The sequence below is a fragment of the Mus musculus genome, chromosome 18 (assembly GCF_000001635.26).
Source record: "Mus musculus strain C57BL/6J chromosome 18, GRCm38.p6 C57BL/6J".
Taxonomy (NCBI): domain Eukaryota; kingdom Metazoa; phylum Chordata; class Mammalia; order Rodentia; family Muridae; genus Mus; species Mus musculus.
In genome coordinates this window covers 42,265,894-42,290,770 of record NC_000084.6, presented here as the reverse complement: position 1 = coordinate 42,290,770, position 24,877 = coordinate 42,265,894, and the positions used below count along the sequence as shown (strand labels likewise).

The following is a 24,877-nucleotide window of genomic DNA, read 5'->3' as shown; positions in this document are numbered from 1 at the left end:
CATGTAGGCAGAACACTCATATACATAAAATAAAAATAATTTTTCAAAAACAAAAAAATAGGCTTGGGGATATAAATGAGTGTTTGCCTAGGATGCAGAAAACTAAATGTGTTTAATCAACAGTAAACCAAGTTTAGTGGTTTATGCCTGTAATCCCAGTACATCAGAGGTAGAGGCAAGAAGATCAGGAGTATCGAGGCAATGGCTAAACAGAAAAACACTGTCTCAAAAAACCAAAACCAAACAAACAAAAAAAGATGATCAGAAGTTCAAGGGTCATCCTCCAATATATGACACATTCAAGGATACCCTGTGCTATATGATCCCTAACAATAAAGAAACACATAAGAATAAATAAAACTGCCAGGCAGTGATGGCACACGCCTTTAATCCCAGCACTTGGGAGGCAGAGGCAGAGGCAGGTGGATTTCTGAGTTCGAGGCCAGCCTGGTCTACCGAGTGAGTTCCAGGACAGCCAGGGCAGCATAGAGAAACCCTGTCTCAGAAAAACAAAAACAAACAAAAACAACAACAACAACAACAAAGTAACTTCATATTCTTTTGTATTTTCACATGTACTTTTTAAATTTGAAAGACAGTTCAATTAAAAAAAAATAGAAAGAAAGAAAAAAACAATAGGGCTAGTGACATGGCTAACTAAAAGGCCTTTACCACCAAGCCTGCTGACTGACTCCAATCTCCATGCTCCACATAGTAAGAGAGACCCCACTCTTCAAAGTTCTCCTCTGACCTTCAAATGCATGCTTTGACGTGCACACACACACACACACACACACACACACACACACACGCATAAATAAATAACCAAATACTATAGGCTCCAAGTTTCTACTTGCAAGAAAAGATAAAACAATGGAGGAAAATAGATGAACTGGAAAATAAGTAAATGGCAGGTGTTATACAAGTGCTATGCAGTACTTGCCTTTAAGCCCAGTATTCAAGAGCAACAAGGTAAGCAGATGTTTATGAGTTCTAGGTCAGCCTGTTCAACATGGTGAGTTTCAGTCCAGCTACAGATATATAGTGAGACCCTTTCTCAAAATATGAGAGAGGGGGCTGGCAAGGGGGAGGAGAGGAACAGAGAGACGGAGAGGAGAAGGGAGAGGGAGAGCAGAGCTGGGAGGAATAAAGGGTAAATGAGCACATAGCAACTGTGCATGATAACATCTGCAGAGACCAAAAAGGAGAAAGACTATTCCAGGCAAACATAAAACATCTCCACAGGCTCTGAGTAGGGACACTGACATTTGAAGACCTCTCTAGGTGGGCAGTGTGGTTTAGAAGAGGACTGGACAGGGGTAGGGGTGGAGTGGGGCAGAAAATATCAAGAAAACAGCAAGAGAAACTTCTTGCAAGCTCTGTTTCGTGGTAGGACTTTGGTTAAAAGAGTTCTGTTTATTTTGACAGTCTTGTGAAGCCCAGGCTATGTAGCAAAGGACAACCCTGATCTTCAGATCCTCCTGCCTCCAACTCCTGGGTGCTGAGTTACAAGCAAGCACCTCGTGTCCAGCTGAAGATAAGAAGTTAAAGGTGCAAAGAGAAGAGAATCCTGCCCATCTCTTCTTAGATCTCAAGATGCCCCAGCTGAGAGAGAAAAAGAACATTGGGTTCATTGTATTAACAGCAAGAATATGCAGCTTCAGGGCTATGGAGATTGCTCGGTCAGTGAAGCACTGCATTTGAACCCAGAATCCATACTGTGGTGGCACGTTAATTGTAGTTCCGGCACTAGAGAAGGAAGATCTCTGGGACTTGCTGGCCAGCCAGCCTAGCCTACTTTGCAAGTTCCAGACCAATGACACAAAATCAAAAAACAAGACAGAAGGCTCCTAAGAAATGACATGTGTTGGCTGGCCTATGTTTCCCATAAGAACATATGTATGCCTGCCCATGCATGAATATAATATGTATAAATACAAATAGGCACATGCAGATACACACACACACCGACACACACTAGAAAGCAGCTTCAGTAGCCTTAAACAATTATCTCTTAACTGTCAGCTAAGTACTGCCCAAAGCTGCAAAGAATCTACCAAATATCAGAACCACTGTCTCAATAGAGAGAAGAAGCAAAGACGGACAGGAAAAGCTGTACTTCCTAAACACACAACAAAAATGGAAGCATCAAGAATGGAGATATTGATGAATTAAAAGGACTGTTCCTAATTTTCTGTAAAGTTTATACCTGTCTCACCACATAAAATTAGAATGATACTGAGATTAGCTTGGCACTGTGCAAAGAAGGATTACACACAAATTCCAAAAGTTTTTTCCCCTTAAGTTATTCCTTCATGAAGTTTGGTTGTTGCTGCTATTTTGTTTGAGGCAGGGTCTTGCCCCAGTAAGTAGCTCACGTGACTTGGAATTTCCTTACATAGCCCCAGGTGGGCCTCTAACTCCTGCCCCAGCTTCCTAAATTTTGGGATTACAGGCATGTACCAGCCCCACTGGTTCTTTTCAGAAAGTTTTAAATTAAAAATATTTACCTAAAATAATTGGTTGAAGGCCTACAACAATTACCTTTTTGTAAAAAGACATCAAGTTGGTCAGCACAAAAGGCTTTCAATTCCTTCTCAGGTTTGTCCTTCTTGACCAGTGCTACAACATAGTTGGCTAGGGCTGAAGGGTCAGCATCACATCTAGTTAAACAAAGAGAAAATTAAAATCATGAAACATTGTGAATAGTAACATTACTAAAGACATTACCGTATTTTAGAAAATCAAAGATTTAAACTGACTGCAAACACAGGCAGCTATCATCACAAACAGTATGCCAAGTGAGATTTTCCTTTTCTGCTTGTTTTATTTTTCTTAAATATTTAGTTTGCCTCCTATTTCCAAGGTTCTAGCAAAACAAAGAACATTGAATCAGTACATTTATTTGCTTTCTCAGAAGCAACAGGGAAAGGGTCACCCCTAAATTGGTGCCACATATAACATCCCCAGGAACTATGTTTCATGTGGCCAGTGAGGAAAAAGCAAGGAAGGGAAAATGATGAGACAGATTCTTCCTCTTCGCAAGTACCTTTGCCTAAAGCACAGGAACCAGCATCCAAAATTGGCTACTCAAACTACCACTAACCTTCCCACCCTGTTCCTAAGTCATTACCAGCTGTGAGCAAAGGGAAACTTCAAGAGCTAGAAACCAGTATACAAGTGCTCTAAAGGTGGCTGAAATTTGCTTTGATACTCAAAAACTACCTCCTATGCCAGAGATTGCATGATTCTGGCTTGCTTATTCCTAACAAATCTGTTTGATCTTAAAAGTTTACATGTTGGGGCTGAAGAGATGGTTCAGTGGTTAAGAGCACTGACTGCTCTTCCAGAGGTTCTGAGTTCAATTCCCAGCAACCACATGGTGGCTCACAACCATCCATAATGAGATCTGACGCCCTCTTTTGGTTTGTCTGAAGACAGCTACAGCGTACTCACATAAAATAAATAAATGTTAAAAAAAGTTTACATGTTGATATGTAAATGTATGTGTACATATACATACTTAAATATATAAATGTGTACACACATATATACACACACATATTTATGTGTTCATATGTATGGTTTTTTTTATTTGTTTTTTTTTTTTTTTTTTTTGGTTTTTCAAGACAGGGTTTCTCTGTATAGCCCTGGCTGTCCTAGAACTCACTCTGTAGATCAGGCTGGCCTCGAACTCAGAAATCCGCCTGCCTCTGCCTCCCAAGTACTGGGATTAAAGGCGTGCGCCCACATGCCTGGCCTTGTTTTATTTCTGAGACAGGGTCTCACTGGTCTAGAATTTTATGTGTGGCCTTAAATCTGTGATGCTCCTCCTGCCTCTGCCTGCTGGAATTAAAGGTATGTGCCTGGTTCTTATCAAGGTAAAAATGAACATTCTAGATGACAGCAAATTAATCATCATGCAAGCAAAGTGATCAAATCCTTATAAAATGCTATTCAATATAGTCTTATTCTATAATTCTTAGTCCTCACTTGCCAAACAGAAAGTTTAAGACATTTCAACCTATGACCATCAATCACATTTTCTAACAAAAGGAAAACTAGCACCTCTACTTTAGAAGTGGTAGTTCATACTTATAATTCTCAGGATTTGGGAGATCAGGGCAGGAAGATCACATTGAGTTCAAGAACATACTGGGCCAAAGAAACCCTATCTTAAAACAAATTGGCAACTAAACAAAAGCCTACACATTAGTAAAAGAGCAAAGCTTGTCTCCATTGCCAACACCACGTTAGGAAAGGGTGGTCCTGTAAAAAGCCTATACACCTAGGGGAATGGGACAAGAGCTCCCTGGTAAAGGGGCGGCAGCACAAGCATGAGGACCTGACTGTGGATCATTGGTCAAGCAGAGACACAGCCCCAGAACTTGATGGTCAACCAACACAGCCAATCAGTGAGTTTCAATGAGAGATGAGGTAGAGATGGAGGAAAAAACACCTGATGTGGACATCTGGCTTCCACATACACACACTCACACAGAGAGATACCATGAACCTACTTCTAGAGAGACACAGACAGACAGATAGACGATAAACCTAATTCTAATAAAAGAGAAAATGAATTCACTCTCAATTTTATAAAACTCAGAACTAATTTACATAATCAGAAGCACAGGTCAAAGTGTGCTAAAATGAATATGTATTATTTGCATATTATAAAAATACACAATTTTCTTTTTAATTAAAAAGTATATTATGGCTGGAAAGACTGCTTGGCAGTTAAGAGCCCTTATTGCTCATATAAAAAAATTCAAGTTCTGTTCCTAGCACCCACATCATGCAGCCTACAATCATCTGTAACTCCAGCACCAGGGGATCCAAGGCTCTCTTCTGGCCTCTGTGAGCACAAACCTCTGCACAGACACTCACCATACACATACTTTTTTTAAAGAAAGAACTGGCTTGGCATGGTGGTGCACACCTTTAATCCTAGCACTTGGGGGCAGAGGCAGGCGGATTTCTGAGTTCAAGGTCAACCTAGTTTACAGAGTGAGTTCCAGGACAGCCAGGGTTACACAGAGAAACCCTGTCTCGAAAAACCAAATACATAAATAAATAAATATTCTTTTAAAATATATTGCCTTCTGGAGAAGTATGAACAGATCATTTTAGCACAAGCCCAATTTTAAATTTTATATATATATATATATATATATATATATGTATATATATATATATGTATATGTATATGTATATGTATATGTATATATATATGTGTGTGTGTGTGTATAATATTTCAATTAAAGATTTGTATCTTGGATAAGGATACTCTTCTTGTTTAAATACGTGTGTGCTTGTGTGCACGTTTACATGGGAATTAGAAGACAACCTGCTGGAATCTGTTCTCTCCTGCTAACACTGAACTCAGGTCATAAGGCTTGAAGCACCTTTACCATCTTACCAGCCACAGATATTCTCTAACACTGACTTTTAAAAATATGATACAGAAGAAGCAAAGAAATGGTTCAATGGTTAAGAATGTGTATTTCTTTTACACTTTCTTTTACAGAGAACCTAGGTTTGATTCCCAGCACCCATAGGAAGAGTATAGCCATCTGTACCTCTAGTTCCTATTTCTGGTCTCTGCAAGTACCAGGTGTGCAAAGTGAACATATATATGTACAGGCAAGACATTCATACTCTATAAAATATTGAAATAAATAAGTAAATATGGCAGAAAATGGCAGTATTGTTTTTCTGTGTTGTTATTAAAACCTTCAGAGTTTCATGACCTGACAAGCATAATTCTGAGTAAGAATATGATGCCAGGTGTGATGGTTTATACCTTTAAGACAAAGGCAGATGAATATCTGTGAGTTCAAGGCCAGCCAGTGCTGTATAGAGAGACCCTGTCTCCAAAAAACAAACAAGCAAACAAACAAAACAAAACAAAACAAAACAAATGAAGTTTCTAGTCAGGCAAAATATCTAGTTACTGGGTTTAATAATCCCAGGTTCCTTTTACCTAATTTAGTATTTAGACTAAAGGACAAATAAATGCAGAACTGGACTGCTTCTGATAAAACACATTTTAAGGTGATTGAAACAAGTTACCCAAAATGTAGCTCACACTGGCCTGGATATTGCAACGTAGCCTAGGCTGGCCTCAAACTTGGAGCTGTCCTCTTGCTTTATCCTCTTTAGTGCTAGACTTATAGGCTCCCAGCACCCACATGGCAGCTCACAACTGTCCATAACAACAATTCCAAGGGATCTGACACCCTCACACAGACATACATGCAGGCAAAACACCAATGCACATGAAATAAAATAAATAAAATTTAAAACAAACAAAAATACTACTAAAAAGCCTAACATCAAAACTACAAATCTGCAAGGAAAAACTAAGTACTCCAATCCAAAGAAGGCCTAGTAATATGGCTCAGTGAGTACAGGCCTTTGCTGGGCTTAGTTCAAGCCTCAGTATCCACATGATGAAGATAACTATGACTCTCATAGGTCTACATGTACACAATAGCACAGGCATACCCATACAAACAACACACACACAAAATGTTTGCACACATGAATATATACACAAATAAATTTAATTTTTAAATGTTTTGAAAGATTAGGCAGAGTCTACCTTTGATGTAAAATTAGGCTATAACTCCATGCATGTAAAATGTATTTCACATCACATATACTTTTCTAGTGTATATCTACAAGACAAATATTCTATAAGCCTCAACTAGTAGTTACTTTTAATTGAAATAACAATCAACAAAAGAAAATTTCAAAAATAGTATTTCCAATACAAGGACTCATTAAAACTCACATATAATGTAAGATGTTTTAATGATCTTTAAGTCATCTTAAAAAACAAAACCAGTTATATAGTAGACCTGTTGGCATAGACTTGACGTCCCAGCTACTTGAGAGGCTGAAGCAGAGGGAGAGGGATTATAATTTTAAGGCATTCCTGGGCTATAGGATGAACTAACAGCCTAGGCAATTTAGTGAAACTCTATCTCAAAATAAAACTAAAACGCTGTGGAAATAACTCAATGGTGGAGTGTTTGCCTAAATATTGACCTACAAATGTCCAGAAAGCCCTCAATTTGAATTTTTTTCTCTTCTGATGAATTCTCTATTTAGAGACATTACAAGAACTAACACATCAGCTTCATATTTGAAACATTCATATTTGAAACTAATTCCCAAATGAAAAAGTAAAGATTCGGGCTGGTGAGATGGCTCAGCGGTTAAAAATGCCGACTGCTCTTCCAAAGGTCCTGAATTCAAATCCCAGCAACCACATGGTGGTGGCTCACAACCACCCGTAATGAAATCTGATGCCCTCTTCTGGAGTGTCTAAAGACAGCTACAGTGTACTTACACATAATAAATAAATAAATAAATAAATAAATAAATAAATAAATAAATAAATATTTTTTTAAAAAAAGTAAAGATTCTAACTTGACACTAAGCCAAGAGAACTAAAAAGCCATTGCTGGCATTTGCTTCAGGAATAAGACACATACTATTAAACCTTCAAGCAAAATTCACATTTTTCGTAACATGGACTTGATTTTAACTTCTTAATGTGATCTCTGTTTCAGAGATAAGGCCACTAATAAATGTGCTAACAAATCATGAGGGGAAAGGCCTACTAATCCAAATGTGTATTAACACCAATATTCATATTTACTAAAAACTAGACAGGAAACAATGGTAAACCCTAAAAATACTTATACATTAAAAAAATCTGTTTATTATAAAAAGACAGTATTACTTCTAACCAATGAAGGAGAAGAGGAGAAGGAAGGAGGAAGTGGAAGAAGAGGAGGAGGTGGAAGAAGAGGAGGAGGAAGAGGAAGAGGAGGTAGTGGTGGTAGTGGTAGTGGTCATCGTCATTGGGGGGAAGCCACTCCTACTACCAGAGATGTATGAAATATTAGGCATGCACAGTGATGGCCATAAAAGTAATACACAAATATGAAAATGCTTTCCTGATATGATATCAATTAGAAATCAAATAGTGAGTGGTTAAGGCTACAAAGCTACAAAGTATAGAAGAAAAATTAAAAATAAACACCAATAATTTTATTTCCTATACTGCAATAATAATAAAGGCTTCACCTCTTACTAACGGGGATTAAATTTCAACCCATGAATTTTGGGTGAAGATCATAGATAGCATTTTCCTCTTACTCCTACTCTTCATTGAGATAGGGTTTCACTATGTAATCATTGTCAGTACACAGACCAGGCTACCCTCGAACTCCCAAGTGCTGGGATTAAAGGAGTGCACATCTTTTGCTGAGACAGGGTCTCTCTCTCTCTCTCTCTAGGCAGCTCTGACTGTCCTAGAACACACTATATAGACCAGGCTGAGATTTCCCCTTCCTCTGCTTCTCAAATGCTGGGATTGAAGGCATGTTTCACTACATACCTGGCTTCATTTTACTCTTAATTAGGGGTTTTCATGAAAGTATATAGAGAAGAGATATCCCCACAATTGTTTTGCTTTTGATAATATGCATAATATACACATCAAGCAATTTTGATACTTGGAACTGTATATCCTTGAACAGTAATCACCCATTAATATATGCATAAAGTAAAATTAGCAAAAAATAAATCTCTTTTTACGCTGGAACTCAAACCCAAGGCCCTCTGCATTACTAAGCTGCACCCCCACCCCAGCCCAAACTTATTTTTCTAATTGTCAAGCAATCAAAATATACATATGAGGATGTTCATTCATTTAACATGTACTGTTTGTTAATTAAGTACCAAGTCTCTCCCTTTCTTTGTTTTTTGGTTTTGTTTTTTGTTTTGTTTTTTTTGAGACAGGGTTTCTGTATAGCACTGGATGTCCTGGATGAAACTCGCTCTGTTGACCAGACTGGCCTCAAACTCAAGAGATCCGCTTGCCTCTGGTTCCTAAGTACTAGGATTAAAGGGGTGCACCACCACCGCTAGGCTTAGTACCAAGTCTCTTGCTTGATGACTTTGATGACTTTGAGTAAGACAGACCTTGCCCTTCAAGTCACATGACTAGAAGGTGGCTATGAAAAACATTACCAAAAACCAAAACAGTAAAGAAATAAAGAAAAACATTACCAAACAAAATAATGGTATAAAAAGACATACAATAACTATAAAAGCAATACTGAGAGAGAATGAGAGAACACATTGATAGAAAACACAGGGCTGGCTATAAAAGCAACTTCTGGCTTCTACCCTATAGCTATTGGACCAGGAAGAAGGAAGTCAGACATATTTAGGAAGCAGATCAAGAGCATAAGAACAACTGTACTCTTAGTACACCAAAATGTGTCAACAAGTCTTTGGCAAAATAATCCCTGTCCTTTTAGCCCATGAAAGCTGCCTTAAACAAGATTCATGTCACTTTATATGCACACAAATTTTGTGAAGCTACTAGTGTACTTTAAAAAATTATGAATACTTCTCCTTCCTAAGAATGTAGTCCTAGTCAGGCCATGGTAGGGCACACCTTTAATCCCAGCACTCTGGAGGCAGAGGCAGGTGGATTTCTGAGTTTGAGGCCAGCCTGGTCTACAAAGTGAGTTCCAGGACAGCCAGGGCTACACAGAGAAACCCTGTCTCAACCCCCCCCCCCCCAAAAAGAATGTAGTACTAAATACTTATTACACCCTAATAGTTTATTTACCAGAAGACCAGGCCTAGTGACCGCTTGTTGATGTTTGCTTCCAACTGAGCAACTGCAGCAATCACTAGCCAGAGTGTAATGTCCTAAAAACCACCAGCCTACTCGAGGATGTAAGCATACCTGCCCTGACCATTAAACCAAAAAATATAAACCAGTAAGATAATCCTATTCAGGCAGGCAGTATTGGTACATGCCTCTAATCCCTGCACTCAAGAGGTAGAAGGAGAAATATATGAGTGAGTTCAAGGCCAGCCTGGTCTACAGAGCAAGTTCCAGGAGAGCCAGAGGTACACAGAGAAACCCTGTTTCAAACCCCCCACACCACCAACAAAAAAAAAAAAAAGGAAATCAATCCTACTCTTGAAGCTTTTATTGCCTTTCCATAATACTTTGAAGTATCAACATATCTCCTATTATAGTTTGAAAGACTCTGAAATGGTCAGAATGCACTGAAACTACATATAAAGTCCCTATCACCAGCAACTCCTGTTCTTACTTACAGAATAGCAATGAGTTGCTAGAACTCAAAGAAAATACAAGCCCAGGACTTTCACTAGCAACTCCTGTTCTTATAGGATGGCAATGAGTCACTGGCTGTGACAAATGAACATTTGTTAGATAGTAGTGGCACCCAACATTAATAAGCAAAATATCTGCCAAGCTTAGTGTACCTTCACAAAGCACTTCTAACAGTCTGCATCATGACTACTCTATATTTGTAAAGTGGGTAAAAGACTAGTATTTATGAAAACAGATTTCTCCAAGATCAAAATTAATCAGGTAGATATAAGTAAAAACGAACTGCTGGATTCACACAATGTCCTATCATAATACACAGAAGCAACTGTCCAAGAAGCTTACAAATCCCAGTATTAAAAACATATACCACCAGGCAGTAGTGGCGCACACCTTTAATCCCAGCACTTGGGAGGCTGAGACAGGCGGATTTCTGAGTTCGAGGCCAGCCTGGTCTACAAAGTGAGCTCCAGGACAGCCAGGGCTACACAGAGAAACCCTGTCTCAAAAAGCCAAAATAAAAACCAAACCAAACCAGAACAGAACAGAACAGAACAGAACAGAAGAGAGAGACAGACAGAGAGATTGACAAACTGATGGTCTGACCAAGACAAATTTTTACAATAAGCAACAAATATTTAAAATTTCCCTTCACAGAGCTGGGGATATAGTTTGGTGGTAGAATACTTGCCTTGGGTGTGGTAGGTCCTAAACTCAAATCTTAAGTCTATATATATAAAAAGTTAAATCCCAGTTATTTGGTAGAAATGCAAGTCTGTTACTGTAATAAAAATGCTTGTCTTGGCCCCAGAAAGAAAGGTCAGCAGAAAAAAGATATCCACCAACAGGCCTGATGACCTGAGCTGGATCCCTGGAACACACATGGTGGGAGAAAACACACTCCTACAAGCTGTCCTCTGACTTCTACATATAGAAACACACACACACACTGTAATAATTTTTTATGCAGATTCCCCCTAATGTCTACAATTTTTTATAGGTAAAGAAAAATAAGGATTTCACATGTTATTCTTGGCTGTCTTTAACTTTTGACCTGGTTTCCTCCTCTTTTAGTGTACTGCCATCAGGAATGGCAATTGTGTCTTTCCCCAGCAACCTAAGAGAGGTAAGAGGTTATTCCTTCCAGGGCTAGATATAGCTCAGCAATTATCAGCAGTTAAGAGCACTGGCTGCTCTTCTACAGAACCCTTGATGGCTCACAACCACCCTTAATTCCAGGTTCAGGAAACCCAATACCTCTTCTATGGTCCATGGGCACAAGGTACATACATAGTGCAGGCATGAATGTTGGCAAAAACACCCATACAATAAAAATTAAGTCAAAAAAAGCATAAGATGAACAAACAACAAACTCATGTGCTCAGCTATAGCTGGATTCCAACCTAGTCACTGCCTAGTCAAAGCCTGACAACTGCTCTGAAATGCTATGTTGTAGTAACATGTCAGTCTGCCATGAAAGTAAATTTACAAACACAACCCACATTAGCATATCATTTATTATGTTTTTAGGATCTCTAAACAAAAGTTATCTGCCACAACAGTGTACCAAGAATGAAAATCTATATGGCATTCACACATACTATTTTTAATTACCATCTCTCTCTAAAACCAATTCTATAAGTTAAAAAATAAAACTTTAGCCAGGCGTGGTGGTGCACACCTTTAATCCCAGCACTCGGGAGGCAGAGGCAGGCGGATTTCTGAGTTCGAGGCCAGCCTGGTCTACAAAGTGAGTTCCAGGACAGCCAGGGCTATACAGAGAAACCCTGTCTCGAAAAACCAAAAAATAAATAAATAAATAAATAAATAAATAACTTTATTTTATAAGTCTAGACATTTACATTGTTAAAGTCTAAATAGTAATGTTAAGTCTTTTTTTTTTTTAAAGTTTTTTGAGATAGGATTTCTCTGTGTAGCCTTGGCTGTCCTGAAACTTGACATGTAGACCACTGGCCTCAAACTCAAAAGATCCACCAGCTTCTGCCTCCAGAGTACTGAGATTAAAGGCATGGGCCACCACCACCCAGCTCACAAATTAAGTTTTAACACTAAGTTCAAGTAATCTTTTATTTGGTTGGTTGGTTTTCTTATTTTGAGACAAGGTCTTCATAAGATAGTTAGGTTGAACAATGTAGGCCAAGCTGGCCTGAAAATCATGGCAATCCTCCTGCCTCAGCCTTCAGAATGTTGGACTCTTAAGTGTGGAACACCATACCTAGCTTTCAAATATTCATTTATTTTTTTGAAGATTTATTCTTATTATATTTTTAATTATGTGTAGCTGTGGGCTGGTGAGATGGCTCAGCAGGTAAGAGCACCCGACTGCTCTTCCAAAGGTCCTGAGTTCAAATCCCAGCAACCACATGGTGGCTCACAACCATCTATAATGAGATCTGACTCCCTTTTCTGGTGTGTCTGAAGACAGCTACAGTGTACTTACATATAATAAATAAATAAATCTAAAAAAAAAATTATGTGTAGCTGTGTATTTCTGTATATGGGGGTGTACAGGTGAGTGCTGGTGCCCTCAGTGGCCAGAGATATTAGATCTCCCTCTGGAGCCATAGTTAAAGATTGAGTCACTTTACATGGATTCTGGAAACCAAACTCAGGTCCTTTTGGAAGAGTAGCAGATACTGTTAACCTCTGAGGCAATCTCTCAAGCTCTCAAGTATTCATTTTAAAATTTATTTTTCATTCAAGATTATAGAATAATTAAATTTTTCAGAACAGAAAAAAAAAAATTTATCCTAATGAACACATCATTAGTAAGACAGCATTCCTATATGACATTTACCTTAAGAAAAAAAAGTACTAGCTAGTACCTTTACTATCTAGTCAAACATTTTAGGGTGCTTCAAAAGAAAATAAATAGATAAATAAAAAGGAGTTATGATACTAAAAGGTCTTAGTGCCTACCCAAGACATAAAACATACATGTAATACTTTTTAAAAAAATCTTTACTAACCAACAGAATGGGAACTTATCAGGGGAATTTAGAAAAAGATGGGCTGGGAATGCAGCTCAGTTAGTGAAAACACTGGTGTGGCCCTGGGTTCCATGTTCTACAATGCAAGAAAAGGCCACAGGACAGTGTGTGTTCAAAGACTCTTTCAAGTGTTAATTTGAAAAATATAACTAATCTTTAAAAACATACATACTTTTTCTCCTTTTTTCAGCTCTTTCCAAGTATGGCACATTTACCTAGTTCTATCTTATTTCCAAACTGCACATCACAATTCCTTTCCACCTTGGTGCCCTAGCATTTTCCACTGCAGAAAAAAAGAGATGAAAAAATTCTTCTACCAAACTTTTCAAGTATGTGCAGAAGCCCTTTCCATTGTAACTGGCCTAGCTACCACTCAACACGAGGCCCTTCCACACACTTATTCATTCATTCATTTCATTCATTCATTCCTATGCTCCACTCATGCAGCAAATAGTCCTTCAGACACCCAACCTCCCACTGCAGTCTTCTTTACCCACATGCCTCCACAAGAGTAATACATTGGCCTACAACTAGATGACCCTCCTCCTGAGGTACACCTTTCCATTCCCTAAAACACAAAGTAGCAAAACAAAGACAAAAAGTTAGTTAAGTCAATTTCTAAGGGGGCCAAGGAACTAATAGATGAACACAGAAGCAAGCACTACAATGTCTCCCAACGGCCTCAACCTTATCATACCTCCAATTTCCCACTCCCTGAAAAACACCCCCCAAAACAAACAAACAAACAAACAAACTAAAGTAATCTGATGTCATGAATCGAGGCCCGACTACCTTCTCCTCGAACTCTCCTTGGTGGTGGTGGGCATTGAGAAAGTAAAGAAGAAACAGAAATTAAAAGGGGGCAAGCTGGGCTTCTTTCCCTCCTATTCGGCTTCCCATGCTCTCTTCAAAGAACCGGCTAAAGACTGGTCTCTCCTGCCTTCTATCCTTTCTTTCTCACAAGACTGTGCTAGAGGCTAGCTATACCCAAGAATCCTCAAACACTCCACACGGCCTTTACTTTCTTAAAAGTTATAAACCAAGTTACCCCCTCTGCTGTCCTCGTCAAGCCTCACCATATCTGTACAACTGACACTACCCAAAATATCTTAAGAGAACCGGTCTCTCATTCTCCTTGCCCCTCAACAGTCACCCTACACCCCAATTATAGTCGCCCTGTCATCTCTCAACAATGTTTGCCAGGTCCTTATTTATTCTTGTGCCTATTTTGCTCTAATACCTGCATCTTAAAAAAAAAAAAAAAAAAAAGATACTGCAAGTACACCCGCTTCAACCTCACCATCATCCATAGTACACACTAGTTAGTCCTTTCAACCTCAATTAGCATAAAAATCTCGACTCCGTCCCCCAACATCCTACGGAATTTAAAATCACCAATTCGACCACCAACTCCTCAAGAATACCTTAAAATCCCTCAGTTTCCTTGCTCTCGGACCCAGGAGCTCCTTAATGGTTTACCAAAGCCCTTCCACGCCCGCATATCCACTTCAGCACTCCGAGGTCTTTCAAATCCTTAAATATCCTCATCCGTCGGAGCTCCCCCCTAATTACGACTCAGCTTCAGGACCCCCGCTCGCCCTCTCTGCCCCTCGCTGCCCCAGTGTGCTGAGAAGGCCCTCGACACCGGGGCTCCTGAACACTGTTTGCAAAGTCCTCTCCAGCCCGCTCTGCCGTCCCACACCTCAGCTTTCACATTTAAAAATCCCTCGACAGTCGCGCCACTCGCCTCAGATGCCGGGTCGCCACCGTCCTTCAGTCTCCCGCCGGCCTGCAGCCCGGGCCGGCTCCCGGGGTGTGTGTGTGGACTCGGGAAGCCCCGACGCCCGTGCCCGGCCCCGGCCCCCTCACACCTCACACCACAGCGGACTAGGACCAGGCGGGCGGCCGGGACTCCCGCCTCCCCTCCCCCACGCCCCCGCGGGTCCCCCAACGCCCATGCCGCCGGCCCGGCGCGGCCCGGCGCACTCACATCGGCTCCAGTAACTTGGCCAGCCAGGACTTGAGGGCATCCACATCTTCTATGAGCATGGTGCAGGGAAGGCGGGCTCGGCCGCCGCTCCTCCTAAGGCCCGCCGCGGGTCTACGTTCGCCGCCGCCTCACGTTCCCTCACAGCTCCGAGTGCCCTGACCCACCGGGCATCTTATAGACTTCACCTACTCCCTGGGCCGGGGCCTAACAGGAACTAACCCAAGAGCCCCACTCAACCTAGCCCGGAGGCCCAGGTGGGCGGGAGGTAGGGTGAGTGACGGGCCGACTAACCAATAGGCGGTAGAGGGCCGCGCGCAGAAGGCCAATCGTAAGACTCGTTCGCCCCGCCCGCAAGCCGTACCCAGTGAGGGCGGAGGGACCTAGCAAGGTAGGTGGAGAGTTCAGTGAACTCCCGGTGCAAGATGGTATCTTAGAGAAGGTGCTGTGTCTCTTAAAGGGTCCACGACTCCTCTTTTGACCATGCCGCCACCGCCGCCCGCAGTACCGGTGTCTGCTGCTGGGAGTGCCTCGGGGAACCCGGAGAGCCCCTCTTCCTGGTTACTTCCGCTGGTTTTTTTCCTGGAAACTCGCTCCGATGTCCCGAAATGACTCAGCTGTAGTAAATCTGCAACACAACGTGCGGTGCGTTTATGTTGGACATAATGCCAAGAAGCAAGATCTTGCTATTTTTTTTTCCTTCCTTACACACTTATTTTGATGATCGGCGTTCATACTTCTGATTTTTTGCTGCTTAGCTTCAATTACAAAATCTCTCTCTCTCTCTCTCTCTCTCTCTATCTCTCTCTCTCTCTCTCTCTCTGTGTGTGTGTGTGTGTGTGTGTGTGTGTGTGTGTGTGTGTGTGTTTGCTTGTTTTGTTTTTCTTGAGACAGGATTTCTCCATCTAATCCTGGCTGTCCTGGAACTGTGGCCTCGAACTCAGATACCTACCTCTGCCTCCCGAGTGCTGGATTTAAAGGCACCAGACTAATATCTCATCATTGCATCTCTAAATGTCAATATTTTTATTTGTTTTTTTTTTTCAGGAGGAATTTTCATCAGCAAACATCATTTAAAAGGAAATTAATGGCGAAAATGGGGCATTGGGAAACCATGGGGGAGGGGGGAGACTGAGAGAATGAGAATGAATAATGGCAAAATAAATAAATAAATAAATAAATAAAAATTTAAAAACCCTGGAATATGCCAAAAATAGGTAACTGAGTTTTTATTAGATGAGAAATTCTGACTGGTGTTCTGAAATCAGTGGCTTGGCACTGGTGTTAAAATTTGGGGCAGCATGGTAGCCCACCTCTATAATCCTAGCACTTGGGTGGCAGACTCAGGCAGATCTCTGAGTTAGAGGCAAGTTCCTGGGCTGCACAGAAAAACTCTGTCCTTGAGAAAGCAAATAAGGCTTATTCAGTAACAAATACAGAGACCCTGTTATGTACTAGGAGTCCAATGGAGGCGAAATCCTGGATCACTGAACAGTTTGTGGAGTTATGTAATAACATTTGGAAAATATCCTATGAGCACACATCTCACATAAAAGAGGCAGATCAAGCCGGGCGTGACAGCGCACGCCCTTAGTCCCAGCACTTGGGAGGCAGAGGCAGGCAGATTTCTGAGTTCGAGGCCAGCCTGGTCTACAGAGTGAGTTCCAGGACAGCCAGGGCTATACAGAGAAACCCTGTCTCGAAAAACAAACAAAAAAGAAGAAGAAGCAGATCAACACAAAATAAAGCAGTTGTGCTAACTATACTGTTCATAGAGCAAGTAGTATCCAGCTTGCTCTCTCTAAAGGGCCAGATGATGGGAAACATTTCTGGTTGTGTGAACTTGGAGGCCATCCTTGCAACTGCTCAACATGAAATGACTTGGCACGAACCTGGCCATACATGAGACATAAACAAGTAATTGCTGCTGTATTCCCATAGCATGGAATTTTTATTAAATACAAATGTCAGTTCTATGTCAACTTTTGTATCATGAAATATTATTTTCCTTGACTTTTGAGACAGGTCTTGTTACGTAGTACAACACAGAACTAGCCTGAAACTCATCACAATTCTCCTGCCTCTGCCAAAAAAAAAAAAAAAAAAAAAGCACCCAGTATGTGTCAAATCATTTTCAAACATAATTTGTTTTTGTTACTCTTCTTCTACCTTTTTTTTAAAAAGATTTATTTATTTATTATATGTAAATAAACTAGCTGACTTCAGACACACCAGAAGAGGGCGGCAGACCTCATTATGGGTGGTTCTGCGCCACCATGTGGTTGCTGGGATTTGAACTCAGGACCTTCATAAGAGCAGTCGGTGCTCTTAACCACTGAGCCATCTCGCCAGCCCTCTTCTACCCTTATTAAGCCTCTTTCTCCCCTCCTATGACCCCCTTTCTGATGTCACAACCTCACTCACACCCAGACATGTATATAAATATTAAAAGCTAGGTTCCTAATATAAGAGAGGTCATACAATATCTATCTTTCGGGGTCTTGGATACCTCATTTAATAAGATAACGTCCAGACCCAGCCATTTTCCTGCAAATTTCATCATTTTATTTGTCTTTCCAGCTGAGTTAAATCCCTTTGTGAGCATGTAGCACATTTTCATTAGGCATTTGCTTGCTAATGGCCATCTAGGCTGAGTCCATTATGCAAAGTATTCTCCTTTTCATTCTTTCAACCACTTAAAAATGTAAATAGTGCTGTGTTCTCCCAGGTGCCAGCAGAGTTTGGCTTTCCGGTCTCTGCTTGCCTACCCCTTAGATAAGGAATCAAAACGGGAAGTTTATTTACAAACGAGAGAGAAAACCCAGAGAGATGAATTGCTTTATCCAGACCCACACCTCTGTAGGTGGAGCAGAAGAAGCCCCACACTTGGGAGGCAGAGGCAGGCAGATTTCTGAGTTCGAGGCCAGCCTGGTCTACAGAGTGAGTTCCAGGACAGCCAGGGCTGCACAGAGAAACCTGTCTCGAAAAAAGCAAACAAACAAACAAAAAAGCCCCAAGCTCTCCCATGTGCTGCTGCTGCTTCCTCTTGCCTTTCTCTTCTTCCCTTCCCTTCTTCCCTCCCTCCCCTCCCCTCTTCCCTCTCTCTTCCTCCCTTCCCCTTTTTATGCTTATCCCCATTTTTTTCTTTTGCTTCAGTGGATACTACAGTGTTACCTTAAAAAAAAAAAATCATACAAGTTTTAAAAAAGAAACCCTGATGTATGTAGTCATTCGTGCTTACAGTCACTTGGGTGGTAGAGAAGGACGATTGGGAGTTCAAGGCCACTGAAAGCTACACAGTGAATTGATGGTTGTCAGCATAAGCTAGCTACCTGAAACCTTGTCTCAAAAAAGGTCCCCAAGAAGACAAATAAGCAAATAAATAAGAATCAAAGAGTGACTTGATTCGGCCTAGATGTAACCATATAACTTGACAGTCTGAGCAGGGTATGGCAATCCATGCCTGTAATCCCACTACCCGGAGGGAGGCAGAGGCAGCAGAACGAGCTTCAGGCCAGTTCCTTGTCAGGCTACAGAGCTAGCCCCATCTCAAAACCAAACAACAAGCTGTGTGTACTGACACATCCCTCTAACCCCAGGACTCGGAAAGCAGAGGCAGGTGGATCTCTGCTAGTTTGAGGCCAGCCTGGTCTACATAGGGAGTTCCGGGACACCCAGAACTTCCTAAAGAGATTTATGTCTCAAAAAAGAAAAAGAAAGGAAGGAAGGAAGAAAGACAGACAGACAGACAGACAGACAGACAGACAGACAGAAAGAAAGGAAAAAAGAAAGAAAGAAAGAAAGAAAGAAAGAAAGAAAGAAAGAAAGAAAGAAAGAAAGAAAGAAAGAAAAGCAGCAACAAAAAACCAAAACAGTTGAGCTGCAGAGGTGACTCAGCAGGTAAGCATGCCTGCTGCTGACCCTGGGGACCTGAGTTCAGTCCCCAGGACTCATGGTGGAAGAGAGAACTGAAGCCCACATGTTGTCCTCTGATCTCCATGTGTCCAGTGTGGTACCATATACCCATGCATATACACACACAATAAATAAGATATAAGAGATTTTTAAAAACTAAATAAATGGATAAATAAATAAATAAAGGCTGGCCAGTGGTAGAGCACACCTTTAATTGTAGCTCTCCAGAGGCTGAGGCAGGTGGAACTCTCTCTGTTTGTTTTTTGTTTTTTGTTTGTTTTTTGTTTGGTTGGTTGGGTGGTTGTTTGTTTGTTTGTTTTTTGTTGTTGTTGTTGTTGTTTTGAGATAGGGTTTTTCTGTGTAGCCCTGGCTGTCCTGGAACTCACTTTGTAGACCAGGCTGGCCTCGAACTCAGAAATCTGCCTGCCTCTGCCTCCCAATTGCTGGGATTCAAGGCGTGCACCACCACGCCCGGCGGTGGATCTCTTAATTGGAGGCCAGATACAGAGTTCCAGGACAGCTAGAGAGCTACAGAGAGAAACCCTGTCTTGAAAAAAATAAATCAAATAAAGAATGAATGAAGAAAAAAAAAAAAAAACCAGAACAGTGTAGAGGGTTACAGATGAAAGAGTGCTTGCTGCTTTGCCTCTGAGCCATCTCTCCAGCCCCCCACTTCATTGTTTTTTAATGTTACATTCAATGTTCTCTTTCCTTTCTACTTCAATGTTATCATAAATACTTTGGTGAATTTAGGATACTTTATATATGTATATATACCTAGTATGTGTGTATGTGTGTAGATTTATAAATACTAGGACCACTTCTGGAACATAACATTCCAAAGTGTGTCTTGAATAAATAGCATGTATATTAGAGTTGGTTTGGTCAGCAGAGATGGCTGGGCAGGTAAAGGCTCTTGTTGCCAAGCCTGACAACTTGAGTTTAATCCCTGGGGTCCACATGGAAAGAAACAGCTCCTGCAAATTGTCTTCTGACCTCTACGTGCACACCATGGAACATGCTCACACAGACACATGCACACATACACACACACACACAGAGACACACTTACAAATAAGCAAGTAGCCGGGCATGGTGGCGCACGCCTTTAATCCCAGTACTTGGGAGGCAGAAGCAGGCAGATTTTTGAGTTCAAGGCCAGCCTGGTCTACAGAGTGAATTCCAGGACAGCCAGAGCTACACAGAGAAACCCTGTCTCGGAAAAAAAGCAAAAACAAAACAACAACAACAACAACAAAACTTAAATAAGCAAGTAGTTTGGCCTTTTTGTTTTTTGTTTTTTGGTTTTGTTTTTAAAGAAGAGTTGCTTTCCCAGAAGTATGTGTGTCCGATGTAGTCAATCCCACCTCCATGTTTGGCTCACCGACTTTGCCATATGGTGCAGATACATTCCGGAGCTGTGAGTCAGAATATCTTCATTGATTTTATTCAGTAGCACGCATTGCATATACGGAACTGACTCACCTGCAATCCATGAATGGATGGTCCACTGACTCCAGGCATGCAGTTATTGGGCTACCCTGACTGCAGAACATACACATGGGTGTTAATTCAACATACAGACACATTATTATTATTAGGGCTGCTTCTCACATGCCAGAGACAAAGGAAAACTTGAAATTATATTCATCCTTATATTTGGGGGTGCCCCCACATAAGGCTCTGGGCTCCATCCCCAGTCCCAGAGAGGAATAGACAGAGACAGATAAGAGACTTTTAGAAGCAAGTCCCAAAATTTATGCCAGCTCTGTAATAAGTATCCTGCTTCACTACAGTGTTATAATATAATCCCTCATTCTCACACTACCCCTAGATATATAGGCATTATTCACAGAGGAGAAAACTGCAACTCATAAAGTCTACAAAATAACAAATATAAGAGGCCAGAATCCCGTGGGGATGAATTCCCTAATTAGTTATCCAAAACCAAGTGGCCAGCCCTAAAATCATACACATACAAGGGACAATGGACAAGACTAAATGGTCTCAGCAGGCTGTGTGTGTGTGTGTGTGTGTGTGTGTGTGTGTGTGTGTGTGTGTGTGTATGAGAGAGAGAGAGAGGGAGAGAGAGAGAGAAAAGAAGAAGAAGAAGAAGAAGAAGAAGAAGAAGAAGAAGAAGAAGAAGAAGAAGAAGAAGAAGAGGAAGAAGAAGAAGAAGAGGAAGAAGAATAATTAAAGAAAAAGCGGCTATACATTTTAGAGAGGTGAAACATACATCATGGGGAGGGAGGGGTAGGAAGGAGGAATGATATGAGTACAGCATTCATATATAAAATTCTAAAACAAAATTTTAAATATCAGTTTGCCCCGAGTCTAGATTGCCTGGATCAACTCATCTGACTTGGAACAAAAGTCATTTTAATAAGAGTAGCTGAAGTCTTAGTTATGTAAAAGCAAGGTGATTTGGTAGCCAAATTATGAATCAAATTGAATCGTATCTTTATTCTGAAAATAGATTTGTTTCTCTTGGAGAACTCTGTTTTAAGGGGTTCAAATTATATATGTGTGTGTTTTAGAACATTTTATGTTATATGTTTGCATGTGAGTGTATACTACTGAATGATATGGCGGATACAGAGAAGATTTGGACCACTTACAGCTTGCTGATGGCGATGTAAATGATAGAGCTTCAATGAAAAGCAGTTTGCCATGTTAGTAAAAACTGAACCTATTGCTGGATGTGTAGCCCACACCTGTAATCCCAGCATTTGGGAAGTGGAGGCAGAAGGATTTCTTCCGGTGGAGTTCCAGGCTTGACCCCTTTCCGGACATGGTCCAGTCAGTTCCATTCCTTCCTCTCTCTTCAACCCTGTCCACTAGGAAAGCCTCCAAACCGAGAAGGCACCAAAAACCCCAGTCCTGCATCCCTGACATTCCTGACAGCTGTCCCCATCCCCTTCACCGGAAGACTCCAGCCACCCAAGCCCATTCCAGAGGACCAACACCTACATTGAACAGCTCACAACTATTTATAACAGCTGCTCCAGGAGACCTCTTCTGGCCTCCATAGGTATGCACACACAGGTGGCATACACTCACACACACACACAAACACACACACACACACACACACACACACACACACACACACACACAGAGTATTATCAAACCTTAACAAACAATAATAAAAAAAAAAAAAAAAACTGAAAATGAGTCATGGCTGTCCAGATGGCTCAGCCAGAAAAGACTCTAACAGCTAAGCCTCAAGACCTGAATTCAATCCTCAGGACCCACAATATGGAAGGAAAGAACCAACATCCCAAATTTCTACTCTGACCCCCACCGTGGCAGCAGCATGCATGCCTGTGTGTGTGCATATGTGCATGCATATACACTATACACACATCACAAACAAAACATTTAAAGAAAAAATGTTTTAAAAAATAGGGTCAATGTGACTGCTTCATGTCAGTCAGACTAGAGGGTGCCTTAGGGGAGATAGGGAAACCAGCTAGGAAGCTGGAATAATAATCTGAGCAAGAAGAGAGAGTGGGATTTGTACTAGGTAAATGGCAAGAGGCTGGACTCTGGATGTATGTTGAAGATAAAGTCAAATTGGTTTTGTTTTGTTTTCTGTTTGGCGGTGGTGAGACAGGGTTACTCTGTGTAACAAGCCCTGGCTGTCCTAGACTCACTTTTGTATACCAGCCTGGCCTCAAACTCAGAGATCCATCTGCCTCTGCCTCCCAAGTGCTGGAATTAAAGGTGTGTGCCACCTTGTCCAGCATCAATTAGTTTTGATGACAGATTAATTTGGGTATTAAAGACAGCAGTCATGATTGACACCCAAGTATTTGGCCTGAGCAGCTGACCCGGAATGGGGAAAAATAGTCTTAAAGAATGGCTTGTATGGCTGGGCATGGTGGCAAATGCCTGTTCTCAGTACTCTGGAGATTGAGAGAGGAGAAATGAATGTTCCTGGCTAGCCTGAGTTATATACCAAGACTCTGAAAAATAAAAATAAACCAAAGAACAAAGCCAAGCAACAACAAACCCACTGCTCTTCAGCTCTGACTGTATTGCGATCACCATCTGACTGCATCATCTGACGTATCAAAGGACCCAAGCCAGCCAAGGGGCACCGAGTTCTTGACCAACGGGGGATTCTGGGAGATAATAAATGGTATGTTACTTTAAGCCAATAAGGTTTAGAGTAATTTTTTAGGTGGCAAGAGGTTGTTGTTTTTTTTTTCCCCCTATCTTTCAGATAGAACTGGGGACTCACTACTCCTGAGATATATCTGAAGGCATTTTAAAACTTTAAATCCTATTAAGTTGCCTATTCTATTCTGAACTTATTCTAATGTGCAGGCCAGGTGGGCTTGGATTTGCAATTCTCCTTCCTTAGCTTCCTGAACAGTTGGGATTTGTAGACCTCTGTCATCAGGTCCGGATTTTTATTTGTTTCAACATAGTCTTAGCATTGTAGTGTAGACTGACCTAGAACTCCACGCCTCCTGCCTCTGCCTCTCCTACTAGATGACAGAGCTGCGCCACCACATCTGGCTCAAAAGCAATGTTTGATGATTCAGGTGTCACATGGCCCACATAAGCCATGACGTAGCTCTCAGTGCTCTCTGGAATGTCAAAGATGGCAGCTGTACCTTAGGCATGCCAAGTCTGGAGTCATTGCACATGTGACTGATTTCTAGTTCCCGGGAATTACAGAGATCGCCACTTTAAAAGGAACGTAGGCAAGATTTTCAAACATTTTGTACCTGGGAATGATAATTTCCCCAGTCTGGTTGCATTTATCCAAAAATAAAAAGCACTTTCCATTAACTTAAGCACTTTTCTCAGCGTGTGGCCGTCAGGTCTAGAGTTTTCATTAATTGATGAAACTGGCTTTCCATAGTATTATCTACTGCGCTTGCTGGCTTGTCTCCTTCATATATCCTGAGCACTTAACTATGTACCAGGTATTGGCAAATATTACCCCTGTATGGTACAAGCTCATAGTCTCACTATGGCAGCAACCTCAGGAGGTAACTCTGATCATCATCTATATTTTCCTTTGAGGACTCAGATGTCCCGGGTTGAAGGAACTTGCCTAAAGTCACAGAGCTAGACCAGCCTCAATTCAGACCTTGGCATGTGATTCCAAAGCCCATAAACATATCCACTGTACACAGCCCCCAACCTCGGCTGACCCATGAACTGTGTTGGAAGCTGCACACAGAATAATTTTGTCATCCATTGAGCTTATAAGTCCTAAAAGGTTTATTCTTTTCTTCTCTTTATTTTTTCTTCTTATTGCTTGGATCATGGGGGTCCGGGGTGGGGGGGGGGAGTTCAGCTGTGTGTGATGGTTCACACCTGTGATCTGAGCCCCTGGGTGACTGAAGCAGGAGGATCATGTGTTCTTGGCAAGTTTTGTCTACAAAGTGATCTGGAGACCAGCCTGGGTTGCATAGTGAGGCCAGTGTGAGAGAAATCGGAGAAGGGTAAAGATAAAGGTGGGACGTGAATATAAGGGAAGAAAAGCACTTATAAACTAAAGCTCATAGTGAGTAGTCATTGAGTATCGTGTACCTGGGCATCTCTCTTGAGAAGTGCGCATAGTCTCTCCCTCACAATCCCTTGTCATCTCAAGATAGAGAAGTTCGGGAGACAGGCATGGAAAAACAATGGCTCAGAAGGACTCAAAGACAAGCCAGAATTAATTATAGCCTTACAGATCTAAATTTAGAAAATGCACCATATTGAATGAAGTAACCAGCGGGGCAGGTTTGGGTGGGAAAAACAGGGAGAAACTGAGTTCTATTA

General features: G+C 41.3%; 1 protein-coding gene and 1 long non-coding RNA gene across 5 annotated transcripts in view; one reads left to right on the top strand and one right to left on the bottom strand.

Annotated features, from left to right (window-relative positions):
* Positions 1-15,566, bottom strand: part of Rbm27 (RNA binding motif protein 27) — a 66,338-nt gene extending 50,772 nt beyond the window's left edge. For 3 of the 4 annotated variants that reach the window (XM_006525863.3, XM_006525864.3, XM_017317887.2), the window contains exons 1-2: positions 15,179-15,566; positions 2,545-2,663 (exon numbers count right to left, since the gene is read on the bottom strand). In XM_006525863.3, the coding sequence (XP_006525926.1) occupies positions 2,545-2,663; positions 15,179-15,237 (178 nt within the window). In that variant the 5' untranslated portion in view covers positions 15,238-15,566. The remainder of the gene's footprint in view (positions 1-2,544; positions 2,664-15,178) is intronic. The other variant, NM_172626.2, reaches the window with a different exon arrangement.
* A 7-nt stretch (positions 15,567-15,573) lies between these two features.
* Gm4013 (predicted gene 4013) lies at positions 15,574-16,391 on the top strand. The gene is made up of 2 exons (NR_033452.1): positions 15,574-15,820; positions 16,223-16,391. It is a non-coding gene; the product is annotated as a predicted gene 4013 (long non-coding RNA).
* Positions 16,392-24,877: the final 8,486 nt, after the last annotated feature.